General features: G+C 38.4%; 1 protein-coding gene across 1 annotated transcript in view; it reads right to left on the reverse strand.

The window, feature by feature from the left end:
• The window catches only part of GAREM1 (GRB2 associated regulator of MAPK1 subtype 1), a 274,738-nt gene that overhangs the window by 15,036 nt on the left and 242,983 nt on the right, over positions 1–16,719 (reverse strand). Inside the window, exon 4 of the mRNA XM_007945632.2 lies at positions 1,213–2,385. Coding sequence (XP_007943823.1) covers positions 1,213–2,385 — 1,173 coding nt within the window. The remainder of the gene's footprint in view (positions 1–1,212; positions 2,386–16,719) is intronic.

The raw sequence follows: 16,719 nt of genomic DNA on the forward strand, positions 1-16,719 counted from the left end.
AAGGTACCAAAAATCTCAGAGTACAGGTCTTACATATGGTCATATTTGTAGCAGCTAGCCCAGTAACTCAATGGCTTTGAAACTGTCCTGCATACCCGAGAGTTCCAGGATGTACGGGTGGCAGGAAAAGAGAGTGGGCAGGGATAAGTAGAAAGACCTCCTTTCCCAAATCTGTGCTTCAGTCAGATTGGTTTTGATTTTAATTCTTTCATATATTGAGATTCATGTAAATGTTTACATATCTTTAAGGGATTCTGCTGGGGAAAGAAAAAAGGAAATCACTGCAATATTGTCAAATAAATGAACATGATTACACCCAGTGCCTCCAGCACTTTCTCCCTCAGATATAATGAAATCTCGTGATCAAAAATAAGTATCAAAGGTTTTGAATGGCTGTCAATCAAAGAACATGGTCAAAACCTAGGGCCCCTTTCTGTCTTGTATTTTTACATTAAAATTTGATAGAAGCCTCCTCAACCTCTGAGTGAGTTATGTTTAAGGACTTAACAGTACCATCCAGACACCTGTAGAGTGTGTGTGTATGTACATGTGAGGAGCATGCTCACTATGCTTTGCTTTCACTGTAACTTCAGGGACACAAAAGAGGGTTACAAGTGATGCTGATGCCTCTTGATACCCATTTGCCCCAAACCCCTTCAGTCTTCTCTATCACTGTAAATGGCATTAACATTTACTCTGTTGCTCACGCTAAGAATCTAGTAGCTACCCTTAATTTCTCTTTTTCACTCCTTACATCCAATTCAGCAGTAAATGCTACTATAAAGTCTACCTCTGAACATATTCTGAAGCAGCTCATTTCCCCTTGAAGTGTACCACTAGCCCCTGCTGCAGCCCACGGCATCATATCTCATACCTACCTTACTACAACAGGCCATCTGGTAGCTCCTGCTCTCAGCTTCCACCCTGCCCTCCTTTAACCCATTATCTAGGAACAGCAAAAGTCTAAAATTTTTAATGTTAAAATGTTTTCACTTCTCCTGTTAAAAACTCTCAATGTACTTCTCATTAAATGCAGAATAAAACTCTTAACTGGTAAAACATACCTTGCCTTTCTATTTCACTACAAAATTTAACATTTTGCTGGTTCTGATACTCTTTGCTTGGGGAGTTGCTTACTTTAAGAAAACCGTGAATGACTGAGCAAAAAGGCAGAAAAGACTGGCACCCCACTGAAAAATAGAAATAACTTACGGCTTCAGATTTGGGAGGCACTGGAGGTGGAGGTAGGGTGATATCTGAAGACTTCATTGTTGCTCCCAGAGCCCCAGGGACAGGAAGAGGAGAAGTTCCACATTTAGACCGGACAGAACTTCTGAAATTATCACATCTGCTCTTCTCACTCAGGGATCGAGTGAGAGGCTGGTGGCTGGTCTTGCCTTCATCCAGCCACAGCTCCTCATAAGGAAGTTCTGACTTCCCGGGAATGCCTACTGATTCTTCACTAGCTTCCGGGAAAAGGTAGTCACTTCCACTATCACCAAAGTCCTGGTAGGGCAGGATATCGTTAGGGAAGGGGGTCCACTCTCCCCCCAGGTCTCTGCAGCCATGGAGGTTCACTTCGCTGTTGCCATGGAGATTGTTGCCATACACACAGACAGAGAGCCGGTGGAAGGACTGGGTGAGCTCATCGCGGGCATAGCTAAGGGAATTGGGTACGTGGTTGTGGCCAGAGCACCGGCCTTTCTTGGGGCTCTTGCAGTCCTCATTCCAGTCAGTTTTCACATCACGGACAGCCCGTGAATACTCATCAATGTCAAACTGTTCTTGGCATATTCCCAGCCAGTGATGGACCAGGGTTTCGGGCCACACCTCACCCTTCACCAGGTGTTCTGGGAGGCTAAACTTGGGAACAGTCAAGTGCAAAGGGAAATGCATGGGGAGGATCTTGTTGTTCCGCAACACACAGCAAACCACCACCGTCTTGGTCTGGATGTTCACAAACTTGTAGCGGTGCCCCTCACGGATGAAGTGGAGGTCGTATGGGTTTCTCGGTGGGGGACTTGGCACGGTCACATTCACAGGCAGCCTGGTTTTCTCCACAATGTTGCGGATGGTGTGCTCACCTTCCTGCATCTGAAGTTCCAGGGGACTGCGGGTGCTGAATCTGCCCTTGCACTGGAATGGCAGGCTGATGCTTTCATTGGTCCGGTGGTTCATGCAGATAAGGCATGGCATTTTGCCTTTACCCAGCTTGCTGATGGAATTGAGCTTCCCAATCTTTTTGAAGATTGTGTTGAGTCTTGACTTTTCCTTGAAAGTCTTTGCATATAGGATTTCTGCCTGACCCATCAGAGTGAGTTCATCCCCAGTACAGAGGGTGATGTTGTAAACTTCAGTGTCTTCATTGCATTCACCTGACGCAACCTACAATGTGATAAATCAAATTTTAGGTTAATTTTCTCCTGTCTTTTCACACAAAGACATAAAGGGTTTGCTACTAAGACACAGACAGAGAAAAGTACTGTGTTTTGCTTGAACACCGAATTTAGACAACATTTCTTTTATAATATTCACATGGCTAATAATAAACAATTTTTGTCTGTTAGTTTGGATTTATAAAAACATGTTTTTCCTTGGAGACAAAAGTAATCTATATTCATCAATAAAAAACTGGGCAGTACAGAGGGAAAGCACAAAAAGAAAGCAACACCCATGACTCTGATTCAGAGACACTGCTGTTAACTGCTGTTGAGATGGCCATCAACTCACGGTGACCCCACGTACAATAGAATGAAACACTGCCCGGTCCTGTGCCACCCCCACGATCAGCTGTTGACTGCACACCATTGTGACACTAGGGTTCTCACTGGCTGATTTTCAGCAGTAGGTCACCAGGCCTTCCTTCCTGTCGTATCTCAGTCTGGAAGCTCTGCTGAAACCTGTTCAGCACCAAAGCAACGCACAAGTGTCCACTGAGAGGTGGGCAGTGGCTGTGTGTGAGGTGCCCTGGCTGGGAATCAAACCTGGGTTTCCTGCATGGAAACCAAGAACTGTACTGAGCCACCACTGCCCTTGGTTCAGAGACAGTCATGGGGAATGGCTCGGTAAACAGCCTTCCTGTCTTTATTAACATACATGGAGAGTAGTCTAGCCTATGCATAATTATTTTGGGAGATTTACAGTATCACTATTTTCCCCCCATGTCCTAAATAATGCTTTCATGAACACCACTGCAGAAAATTCTTTGATTTTGTTTTACTCAAACCAAAAACCAAACTCACTGCCGTTGAGTGGGAGCCGACTCACAGTGACCCCTCCTTGGGTTTCTGAGGCGCTATCACTACGGAAGTAGATTGCCCAATTTTCCTTCCAAGGAGTGGCTGGTGGGTTTGAAGCACCAGCCCTCTGGCTAGCAGTCAAATGCCTTAGCCACTATGCTATCAGAGCTCCTTATGTTTTACTAGGTTCCTTAAAATTAGAACTGAAACAAAGGATTTTTTAAAATTTTATTTCTTCCCTGTTCTTTTATTTCATTTTACAAATAGTTCAAGCTTGAGTATTAGAAATATCAACATTAGAAATATTAGTAGATATAACTAAAAATACTAGATAATAGATACAAAAATTTAAAAATTTCTACACAGTATTACTGTGAAATCTCTGCTAATGGTTTTGTATGAACAGAATGAAAAAAAAAGAAATGGGATCTATCAATCTATCTCAGAGATACTACATATACACCCACAATTTTGCTACCTAAGTTTCTAATTATAACTTAACCATCCATCTGCCCCTGTGTATTTACTCCATCCTCACAGATTCTGATGCTGAGCTTACATATTTCATTGTATATGGATGTTCCAATAATTTATTTGACCAGTTCCTTATAGTTAAACATATACGTTTTTCGAATGTTTAGCACTTATGAATAGTACTGAAATAAACTTTTATTTTATAGTTAAATTCTTTCTTTAGGGTAAAGTCTCAGAAATAAAACTTCATGGGCAAAAATTATGCATATATTTGAAGAATCTAATATATGCATTTCCCATTGTTCTTCATCAACTTATACATATTTATATTTCTACCAGGACTCTGTGAAAGTACCTGTCTTCCCAGACCCATGCATGCTAAGTGTATTTCATGTTTGCCCATGTGAAACGTAAAGCATTCATCCTGAATTTACTTATTCATGTTTTGTCTTGAATATCTTTGATCGTAGTATTAGTGATTTTTTTTTTTTTTTTGTATTTATCTATTTATTTAGATATCTTCTTTTATGAACTGCCTGTATCTGCCTTTTGCCCATTTCCTATTGGGATGGTTATTTTACTGATTTAATGAAATGTGAATGTCACTTATACTACTTATTTTCAACTTGTTGCTTGGATTTCAATTTTATAGTTTTATTTATGTATTCAAATTTATAACTTCTTTATAAGAACTAAAGAGCTTCTTTTCCTCTAGGTAGTCAATATTTTCAAAACTTTCCTGTTTGATTTCATTCTTGGGTGTTATGCTCCTTTCAGTTGAGATGATATAGATCAGTGGTTCTGAATCAAGAGCAATTTTGGCCCCCAAAGGATATGTAGCAATGCCTGGAGACACTTTGATTGTTATGAGTGGGGGTGCTACTCACATCTAATGGGTAGAGGCCAGGGATGTTGTTAAACAGGCTAAAATGCACAGGACAACCATCTAAAACAAAGAATTACTTAGTTCATTATCTCAGTAGTGCCGAAGTTGAGAAATCCTAATATAATTACCAGTATTTTCTTCTAGTCTTTTGATGGTTTCATTTACTAAATATGTAACTTATTTATATGAAAATTCTTTGGTGGCTTCTCCAAGATAGGGCTCTAACTTAAGGTTTTTTTTTTTTTTAAATACACTTTACTGAGTATCTGGTACATTTCCTAATAACCATCTCTTTCATTGATGACTTGAAATGCCACTTTTATCATTTATATGAAATTGATACCAAACACTCAAATATATTTTGGGGCCATTTAGTCTAGCGACTTGTCTATTTTTCCATTATAATTATATTGTTTTAATTACTAAATCTTTATCTTACATTTTCAGATCTGATAACCACAGCCCTCATTTGTGGTTATTCTGACTCAAAAGGTTTTGAATGACAAAAACCAGCAGAAGCAAAGTCAAATGACAGACTAAAATAAAGTATTTGCAACACATTATAGTTAAAGGGCTAATATCCCTGATGCATAAGCAACTTTTAAAAAAATGAAGACCAAAAATCCTACATAGAAATTGGCAAAAGACATGAAAAGCAAATTCACTGAAAAAGAAGAGCAATGGCCTTTAAACCTATAAAATGGTGGTCAACTTCATAGTAAGAGAAATGCAAATTAAAACTATCAAGATACCATATCTCACCTCACAGACTGGTAAAAATTCAAAAGCTTGACATTGCCCTCTTTCAGTTAGGCTGTAGGGAAATTTGTACTTTTGGGCATAGCTGGTGGGAATGGGAAATGATACAACCTCCATGGAAGGGAAATGAGCAATATCTAACCAAACAACATATGCATTTCTCCCTCGACATATTAATTCTACTTGTAGGAATTTACCCTGAAGACAGTCCTCTAACAATATAAATATCCACATGGTACAATGTTATTCATTGCAGTATTGTTTATATTTGCAAATTACAGAAAGTGATCAAAATGCCCAAACAGGAGATTGGCTAAATAAACAAACTATGGTGTACACAGATGTTATGATATTATGTGAAAAGAAAGACAACGATTCTAATGAGTTGGTCATTAGTGACTTCTAGAATAGATGGTTAAGTGAAAAAAGCAAAGTGGGAAAAAAAAGTTTATACAGTATCCTACCTTGCTGTGGGGAGCTCTGGTAGCATAGTGGCTAAGGCACTTGACTGCTAACCAGAAGGCTGGCAGTTCAAACCCACCAGCCACTCCCCGGAAGGAATATGGGGCAATCTACTTCTGTAGTGATACTGCCTCGGAAACCCAAGGAGGCGTCGCTATGAGTCGGGTCTGACTCGACAGCACATAACAACAACAACAACACCTTGCTGTGCAAGAAAGAAGGGAAAATTAGCATATAACTTTCTGGTAATTTTGTAGGAAAAAGAAACACAGGGAATATAAGCCAGAAAACAATGAAAATGAATACTTTCAGGAGGCAGGGTGGGAGGAATTGGGTGGAGGGGCCATGGAAGGGAGTGATACTTCTCTGAATATATCTTACTATAGAGGGTTGACTTTTTGTAGGCATGTTAATGTTCTACATATTCAAAAAATAAAATTAAGTCCACAAGAAGTTTTTTAAAAATGGAAACTGAATAAAAATGGAAGCAAATGAATCTAATTATATTTCAAATGAATAAAATAACCACACTGGGGACAGAGAAATAATGCAAGTAGCTTTGGAACACAGTAGTGTGACTATGTACTGTCAGTCTAAGTAAGGGAAAAATAACCACCACAACAAAAAATTGTGTTTTTAGTAGATTTGTTTTTCACAGGAGTATGAGTATAGGGACTCTGAAGCAACATTATTGTACTGTAGGATTCAGCAAATGAGCAAATGTGTTGAAATTTTCAGAGCCAGAGTTCTCACTAAGGAAGAAGAGAGAGAAATATGGAGTGGGAAATGCAAGAACCTTTTTAGGGTTTAATTGGAATTGGAGGTATTGGCCTTAATTTTTTAGAAAATTATAAACATACACACACACACTTCTTAGCCCTGCTCTTCCCAAGGGATTAAATGCAAAGACTCTTGGTAGCAAGGAACACATAGTGTCTGAACTTGGTTTTTAAATACCATTCCCCACTAAAAAGAACCAGGGCTCCTTGGAAGAACAGCTGATTCCAGGGCTAGGACAGGAAAGGGACAAGAGGAGCCTGGAACATCTTGTGCCAGAAAGTAAAGAAGTACTTGTAAGATGTGGGAGACTGGTCAAAAAGATACAGGAGCTGATCTGAACGGGCTCTCACTGGGCAAGTTTGTGGCAATTTGACCATTATAATCAAGGCAGTAACGAATAATCTACTGAATAAATTAGGAATCTGTGAACCCATACTTACAACAAAAGGATAAATGAATTAAAAAATGAATGAAGGATAAGCTGAGTAATAAATGTGGAGAAGTGGTTTGTTGTTGTTCTTATGTGTTGTCGAATCTGACTCGACTCATAGCAACCCCTCCTTGGGTTTCTGAGGCAGTATCACTATGGAAGTAGATTGCCCAATCTTCCTTCTGAGGAGTGGCTGATGGGAGAAGTGGTAGGACTAGAAAATCATAATTTTTAAACTATTACAGTAAAGATTGATTTACATAAGAATAAGCAATGGATATGAAGTTTATAGGAGGAAATTTGATTAAGGAGCTGGTTATTTGCATGGTTTTAGAATGTCTTCCCCCAGAATGCTTCTCAATTATAGGGAGGAAAAAAAAAAAAAAAAAAAAAAACTCACCTAAATAGTGCAGAAACTGAACATCTTGACCAGGTAATCCAATTTGAAATCACTGAAGTGGGGCATACCGACATCGTGTGCCCTGATGTGATTCCCTGAGAAGTTCATGACCTCACTTATGGAACATTTTAATCAAAACCTGAATTACTGGGTTCTAAGCGCTAGTGGCCTAGTGAATAAGGCATCTGGCTGCTAAGCAGAAGGTCAGAGTTTCAGACCTACAGTTGCTCCATGGAAAGAAGATGGGGCAATCTACTTCCGTAAAGATTCACAGCCTTGGAAACCCAACAGGGGTTGCTATAAGTCAGGATCGACTCATAGTGAGTTTGGGTTTTTGGTTTGGAATTATGAGGAAACAGCAGACAAAGCAAAATTGAGAAATATTCTATAAAATACCTGGTGTGTATTTATTTATTTCAAATGTCAATATTTTGAAAGACAAAGGCTAAACAAATATTCCAGATTAAAGGGAAAGAAAGTAAAAGAAAACTAAATGCAATACGTAATTCTGGAATGGATTCTGTACTGGAGGGAAAATGCTATGAAAGACAAGACTGAGATAAATGACAAGTATGGAATACGGATTGCAGATAAAAGTATCATATCAATGTTAAATCTCCTGAATATACTGCAGTTATGAGAAAATATCCTTGTTCTTAGCAAACACACTGACATGCTAAGGGTAATGGACATAATGTATGCCAGTACATTTTTAAACACTTCAGGAAAAAAAAATTGTATTTTATACATGTACATGTAGGGGATAGAGGATGACAAGATATATGTGGCAAAATGTTAAACATTGGTGAATATGACTAAAGTGTTTAGGGAGTTCTTACATTACTCCTGAAACATTTCTTTAAGATTGAAATTATTTAAAATATGAAGCTAAAATGCAATAACATGTCAATAAAAAAGTTTTGTATATTTTCCCTACTGATTTTTCCGAATGAACTTTAGAATCATTTTGCCTGTGATTTGCACTGATAATTTTACTGGAAGTACATTAAAGCAGTCTCCAAGTTATGAACATCAGACTTAGGGACATCTACTATTTGCCTGTTGACATTATAAAAATTTGCCCTCATTTTGAAACGATAGAAACAAGCCCTACTTACAACAAATTCTTCACAATCACCTTTACTTGCTGTACATACAGCTTTTAAATTGAAAAGCTTCAAGTCTTGCTTGCACTATAGGCTAAATAAGAACCGTATTCAACTGTTCCAACTTACCTACAAATTCCCCTTAAAGACACAGAATGATCACGCTTGTAACCCGGGACTGCCTGTAATTCTACAATGTTTTGACAGGAAGTAACGTAATTATACAAAACTCATTGCTTCGTTAACGTAATTATACCAAACTCAAACTCAAACTCAAAGATTGGTTTATTGTTCAATCATGCTATCTTTAACAGGTTTTGGTATCGGGCTCACAAAACCCTGAGATTTCTTTTTTTTTTTTAAATTTTTATTATGATTTTAGTGAAAGCTTACAGAGCAAATTCATTTTCTATACAGCAGTTCATACACATTTTGTTTCATGACATTGACTGCAATTCCCCACAATGTTACAGCTCTCTTCCCACTTCCTCCCTTTAGTTACATCTTCCCTGTGTTCTTCTTTCCTATGCATTCCTGCCCCTGCGCTGTTCTCCTATGCAAATACTACCCCCTTCTATTCTCTCATGATTGATCATTCTAGGGAGTGCATCTACCAGATGTAAATGCCTGTCTATTGTTGGGCTGAAAGCCCTGAAAGTGAATGCAATGCCAGACCTACAGGTAACTAGGATCATAGTCTTGGGAGTTTTACCAGGCTCTATGAGACCAGAAAACCTGGTCTTTTTCATGATTTTGAGTTTTGTTCCATATTGTTCTCCTCCTCTATCCAGGATCTCCTACATGGTTGACAGTGGTAGCCAGGTACCCTCTAGTTTTTCTGCTCTCATGGTCATACAGGCTGAGGTTTGCACAATCCACTAGTCCCTTGGACTACTTATTTCCATGCCTCTTTGTTTTTCTTCATTCTTCTCTGCTCTGGATGAGCAGAGACCCACTGTTGCATCTAGATGGCCACTTGCAAGCTTTTAAGACCCCCAGTTGCTACTCACCAAAGTAGGACGTAGAACAATCTCTTTGGGCAGTATGTTATGCCAATTGAGTTTGATGACCCCTGCAACCATGGTCCAGAGCTCACAGGTCCAACTACTCATTCTCTCAGAGTAGTTGCTGTGGCTAAGAAGTTATCATAACGTTGCACCTTGTTAGCTCTATTATATGTATGGACATTCCTACAGCACATACAAATACATATGTAGAAATATCACCTGCCAATCTTACATGGTCTGGTTATGTTCCCTTCTGCCTGGACATACCTGATTTTTCTTTTATGTTAATAACAAAGTATCTGGGTAAAGTGATTGTCAATGTCATACACTTTATATTTCTCACTGAACAGTGATCGTTAGCATTTGTTTAGAAAGCTAGGTAGAAACAATCATTGTAGATAGGTAGCATAGTGCCTAAGGCACTTGACTGCTAACCAGAAGGCTAAGCAGTTCAAACTCAGCAGCCACTCCTCGGAAGGAAGATGGGGCAATCTACTTCCGTAGTGATACTGCCTCAGAAACCCAAGGAGGGGTCGCTGTGAGTCGGGTCCAACTCGACAGTACATAACAACAACATTCTACATTTTACCTATATAATTCTAATCTTTGGAACAAGCAATTTTCCAATCAGCATTCCAAAAAACCCAGGCATTGAGTTGATTCCAAGTCATAGTGACCCTAAAGGACAATACAGAACTACCCCATAGGGTTTCCAAGACTGCAAGTCTTTAGAGAAACAGACTGCCTCATCTTTTTCCTATGGATTGGCTGGTAGGTTTAAATTGCTGGCTTTTTAGTTAGCAGTTGAATGCTTTAACCACTATACTATCCACAGAGCTCCTTTAACCAACATTAGTGTTATAAAAAATAAACAACTCTGCTGTCTCTATAATGAATTGTATTTCTCTGTCAGAGGCATTTTAAGTACATAAATGGCAGCCCAGTACAGTATTGTTTTAATGGCAATTTAGACTGCTGTGGCTTAAAGTCCACTTTAGGTGATTAGGGTTCATGTTATTTCTTCTTCTTCTTTTTTTCATTAAATAAGACTTCAAATGATCTATCGTTTATCTTCAGATTAAGTATTCAATCTACCTTAACATGGATCCAGGGCTTTTATATTAGAATATGCTTAGAACGTTTAATTAAGTAAATTAATTGTAACTTTTCATTTTGGAGTAACTTTAGATTTACAGAAAAGTTGTAAAAGTAGAACAGAGAATTTCTGTATAAAGAGTATATAGCCTGCTTTCCTGTTAACATCTTACATAATCATAGTATATTTATCAAAGCTAAGAAATTAACATTGGGTCAATACTGTTAACTAAATGTCAAGCTTTATTTGGATTTCACCTATTTTTTTCCACTAATATCCTTTTCCTGTTTCAGTATCAAACTACCACATCGCATTTTATTCTTTGATCTGTGAATTTCTTGCACTTTCATTGTTTTTCTTGCCCTTGACACTTTTGAAGAATAGAATTTAGGGATTTTCTTCTTCTTCTTTTTTTTTCTTCTTCTTTTTTAAAGCTAATGAATCCTTTATAAATGCCAGTACTCACACATGTGCAGGCTGACTTTCTTCTCCTGAGCAATAAAAACATTTTCCTTTATAATCCTGTTTCTCATTGCCTGTCACATCTCCTTCTCTCATGCTGGTTTCTAAATTTCCATCAACTACTATTTTCAAGCCCAAGTCACTCCTTCGAAGTATTATTCTTCTGTCTGTCCTGAAGAACTGTTCAAATTTTTACTGAATATATTATCCCAGAATAAAACTTAATGTCAGAATAGAGTTTGGAAAAATCATTAGTTAGATCCCAAAGGAAGAGAACGTATTGAAATGATTCAGAATACACTGCTTAGGAAAGACTAGTCTCCAAAATGCTAAGCTGCATCATTATGCTTCCTTTTTATTGGAACTTTGTAAAAAACTTGGCGATTCACCCATTTGGATCACGAGTGAGACAGAAAGGGGTCTCATGAGATTTAAGACACACACACACACACACACACACACACACAAAGTTCTCTCATACAACAAAGTATTTCCAGCTAGTGTACAGGCAGCCAACAGTGCTTCTCAAACTTGAAAGAATAACGAAGTATTTGTTTTTATCTCCTTAAATCTATACTTAGCATATCTTTCCTAATTTACCTTTATAAGGCGTCCAAAATTATAATATGAAATTATGGACCTAATGAATTACTGTATACCAAACGAATTAAAAGAGGATGCCATCGGGTTTGTGAGCGTTCTTATATCTTCAGCAGCTGGCTGTGACTCAGTGTGTGCACAGATTAAATAAACCAAAATTACCCCTACTAAATGTCACTATCTGGGCACAGTCAATAGTTTTGACCGTGTGTTCCTCTAAACCTTGTTACTCCTTCTCCTATATGTAAAAATGCATAACGTGAGCATAATCTGCAAGTCCAAGCTTCCAACTCTGATGTCATCACCAATGCTAGCAATTAGCTTTGCATAAATTATGAGGCTATGTACACGACAGCTCTGCGGCCCCTGTCAGTGACAGATGAAGAATCTCATAAATAACGCTCCTCCTCTGGCAGTTGAGCCAAACAGTCTCCTCAGGTTTCTACAGATGTGATTTATTTGCAGTATTTCCTTCCTTTTTAATTTTTTTTTTTTCCAATAGCAAGAGAAACAATGTCTTCTAAGTGCTTCAGTATGTGGGCCTGGTTAACATTTTCAGTTTCAATGTTTCCTGAGAGGAAGTAATTCAAAGTGTGTTATCTAAACAACTCTAATAGGTCTAACTAATCTAGGAAACTATCAGGGTTTTACTACTCATGATACCATCCAGAATTAATACTGCATGGTCAAGCTATGGAGCCCCAGTGGCGCAGTGGTTACAGTGCTTGGCTGTGCATGAGAAGGTAAAAGCAAATCAAACCCACCAGCAGCTGTGTGAGAGAAAGATGTGGCAGTCTGCTTTCTGTATCTTGGGAAGTCTATGGGGCAGTCCAACTCTGTCCTATGGGGTCACTATGAATTGGAATCAACTTGACAGTGATGGGGTTTGGGGCTAGCAACATTTTAAAGCACTGATATATAAAATTTTACATACACACACACTCTCTGATGGCTTTGACAGGCTGTTTTCTAAGATCATTTTTGAAAAGACCAAACATGTAAACGAGGTTAAAACTCCAATTCTTGGGATAAAAATCAGGAATGATCTGACATATAGATTATATAGATAATATTTGATTAGTATCACATCACTATCTCCAAACTTCAATTTTTATAACTCTTTTCTCTGGGTAAATGTCCTAAAATGCAAAAGAAAGTGCATTAAGAGTTAAGATAAATGTTAATTTTGACTGTAGTTTTTTTTAAAAAACAGGAACTAGGTGAGGGTGACTAGTGTCAATGATTTGATCTGTGATGGCCCAGCAGAGGCTTGGCAACGGGCAGCTTTTCAGAGGCAGTCTCAAAACTTCAGATGACAAAAAAGCTGTCTTCAAACCCTGAAGCAATTAACTTCATATTCTATTATTCAGAATGAATCCTGAAAATAAATGACATGTGAGTCATTATTTAAAAAAAAATTCAATTCTTTTAAAAGCTGGAAAATAAAAATAGGCTATGTCTAAATTCTATGCTCATTCAACCTTGTTTAAAATCCCATCTTCCATCTGACAAAATTCACGTTGTATAGTTATAATTTCTGACCTCTCTGGACTATAATTAAGAACAAGGGAGTAAGCTGAAAGGCCTCTCAACAGCCAAAAAGATGTGATATTGTTGATGTTAGGGCTGACAGGAAAAACCTGTTAAGGCCTTAACTCAGTGTACTTAAATCCTACCAAAATCAAAACTCTACCAAACCTGGCTACCAGTTTCCAGCTCATAGCAGAAGTATAAATTAAAGCTGTAAATAGGGACTACTGAGGTAGCCATTCTAACAGTCACAAAACGGGGGGAAAAATTACATGAGACCATAAAATGCCAAATTCTCAGTGTTGTAGGTCTCCCCACATAAAGGCAAAAGTCATACACATCTCACATCCCAAGAGGCACTGAGAGCCTCAGTGAATTATACAACAGGAGGTGAGGGTGAAGTGAGGGTGAAGTTGAAATTTTGTTCAAATACTCTAAGACGGCAGAAAACTATAATGCATTTTTAAAAGTTGAAAGAAAAGTCTAGTTATTGTGGACAACCTTTTTGATACAACTCACAGGTAACCTAAAGAGCTGGCTCCCTAGAATTATTCACGCTCTAAAGGTTGCAGGGGGGGCGGTGGTGGTGGCTCAGTGGCAGAATTCTTGCCTTCCTTACGGGAGACCTGGGTTTGATCCCTGGCCAATGGTACTCATGCACGGCCATCACCCATCCGTCAGTGGGGCCTTGCATGTTCCCATGATGCTGCACAGGTCTGAGCACAGCTTCCAGGCTAAGGCAGACTACGAAGAAAGGCATGGTGATCTACTTCTGAAAATCAGCCCAAGAAAACTCTATGGATTACATGGTATGATCCATGATTGATCATGGAGACAGCATAAAACTGGGTGTTCATTCCGTTATATATGTTGTTGTTATGTGCCATCGAGTCAGCCCCGACTCATAGCGACCCCTCCTTGGGTTTCCTGAGGCAGTATCACTATGGAAGTAGATTGCCCCATCTTCCTTCTGAGGAAGGTTTGAACCACCAGCCTTCTGGTTAGCAGCCAAGTGCCTTCGGCACTACGCTACCAGAGCTCCTATATATATGAGGTCACCATTAATCAGGGCTCCAGAAAGGAGAGGTAAAATGGCAGAACAAATGATCCCTATCCATTTCTAAAAATCAACGGAAAAAACTGCCTCCTTGACATTATCATGACCTCACAACACAAGGAGGAGATGCTTTTCTATTAAGACAGAACTAGGTATAGGATTTTAAACTGGGAATAGTGGCTCTATTGAACTATGTTGAACTACACTGCCAACATCAACAACAAAAACGATGAGGAAGTATCAGCACCACCATCTTGTACTACTTTACAGGATGATCCTAGGATGGCAATGTATGTAGAACCAAGTGCGCTAATACACTGTTTTTGCATTTTACTAAACAGGATCAGAAAGTTAGAAGAGAAAAAAATAATTATGACAAGAGTAGAATCAGGAGCAGTCCAAAACTCCGTTGATGCCCTCCCAAGACCTAATTTGTAGTTTGTTCTACTAAAATGAGTGAAAAAAGTAACATGACACATGCTTAATTTATTAACTACTTTATCTATGCAAATAAGATACAGTCTAACTAGCTGGCACCAGGGGACAATCTTTATTTCCTCAGCACTTTTTCAGATGGCAACTTTGAAAAGGGTAACTAATGTGTCGTGAAAAACGGCACACAGACGGTCTCAATTCCATGACCTGGGGAAAAATGGTTGACTGGCTTCCAGTAACTTGGAAGCCTTGGAAAAAAACTCAAAATTCAACATCAAATTGCATGCATCAGATTCAACTTTACAATTCCTGTTTATTTATTTAGCGATGCATTTTTCCCAATTCAGTGTTCCTTGTTACCTTATTTCAAGAAATAGCTCAAGAACCCAACTCTCCAGCCTTGCTTCTCTCTGGTGGGTTAATCCTTTATGGTGATATTTCTGAAGGACTCAGTTTGGCACTTACTATTTAATTGGAAACTGCACTGATGCTGATAGAGAGAAAACATTAAATTAACTTACACGATTTTATTTTTCAAAATTCTTGGCATCATATCCTGGCATGTTTTAAGATTTAAAAATCTGTGCATATAATTTTGTAAAGCTGCCCAATCCCGTGTGTTAGACCACAAATGTTTCAGAAATAGAATGATTTTGGCTAGGTATTATACAACATGCAAAAATTAGTGAACATACTTATTTAGAGGGTTTTTTTTTTTTTAACAAATTAACTGTACAAACTATTTTATCAGTGTTAAAGCACAGTCTAACCACAATCTTGCGTCCACAAACAGAACGTGATGGAGCAGAAAGATGATTGGATTAAGGTGCCAAGACCTTGCCACTAAGTACTTTTGTGACTTCATGAGAACCAATGAAGTCAACTAATGCACCTGTATGTTAGTTTCTATGCTTATCAAAAGAAGTAGGACCAGCCTGCATCTACTGTTCTTTACAAGAATTTGATGATGATAACATCATGTAAACTTCCTAATCCAGCTGGATTATTTATAATATTTTATTATTTAACTCATGGTCATAATTCTCAGAATTGAGAAGCCTGACCATCACTTAAGTTCTCTGAACTTTACATACTTTCTTCCCTATATATAACAGAAAGCCTTGCAATTCTTTTCCCCCCACTACAGCCACCCATTGTAAGTCAGTGACACCCCTTCCAAATGCAGGTGACAAATGGAGTCATCAGGGACTGATGTGCAGGTGACAAGGCTGTAAGCTCAACCCCCACCCCAGACCATGGAGCATGGCTGTTCTTAAGGCACTATTCCACATGTGACTAAAATCTCATAACTCCCAAGGGGGTTATTTCCCCTAATTAAGAATGCAAACTTGCTATTTTGTCTCTACAAAAAGCTATGTGGGAACAGCTGAAAGCATGCACCTCTCTAGCTAGACTAAAATAGCAACATTTTACCATTCACATAAGGGTATTGGGGCTCCCTAAGCCTGGAGAGCAAGGATTTTAATGCAGGGGCTACCTCAGTGAATACAGGATGTCCTGCACCCACTCACAGGATGCTGCAAATTGCCCAATCCTAAATCTGGTGGCCCTTTCCTCACCCTCCACAACTGTCACAGTAAAGAGAACTTCAACAGTTGCTTTGTTAGTCATTATTTTGATGGCAAAAAATAATGCGTGGGAAAAGTTCTGTCATTACAGGGCTGATTTTGAAATGGTAGAAGACACTTAAAATAATTCACTACGTACTTACTGGCTGTATTAAGACTTCAAAAAATTATTGAGATAAGGGTGTATTTTGAAGACAAAACAAAAGCAGTTACTATGTACTGAGTTCTTAGTATTAAGATACTGGGCATAAAATATTAAATAAAGAGTACATGAAATGACCTGGGGTAGAAATGAAAAAACAGTACCTTTCTTTTAGCATGATTTTATGTACTAGATCAGAGTTTGGCAAACTTTTTCTTATGTTGTTGTTGTTGTTATGTGCCATCGAGTCGGCCCCGACTCATAG

This window comes from Orycteropus afer, unplaced genomic scaffold, assembly GCF_000298275.1.
Source record: "Orycteropus afer afer isolate SDZICR_OR568_19922 unplaced genomic scaffold, OryAfe1.0 scaffold00141, whole genome shotgun sequence".
Lineage (NCBI taxonomy): Eukaryota > Metazoa > Chordata > Mammalia > Tubulidentata > Orycteropodidae > Orycteropus > Orycteropus afer.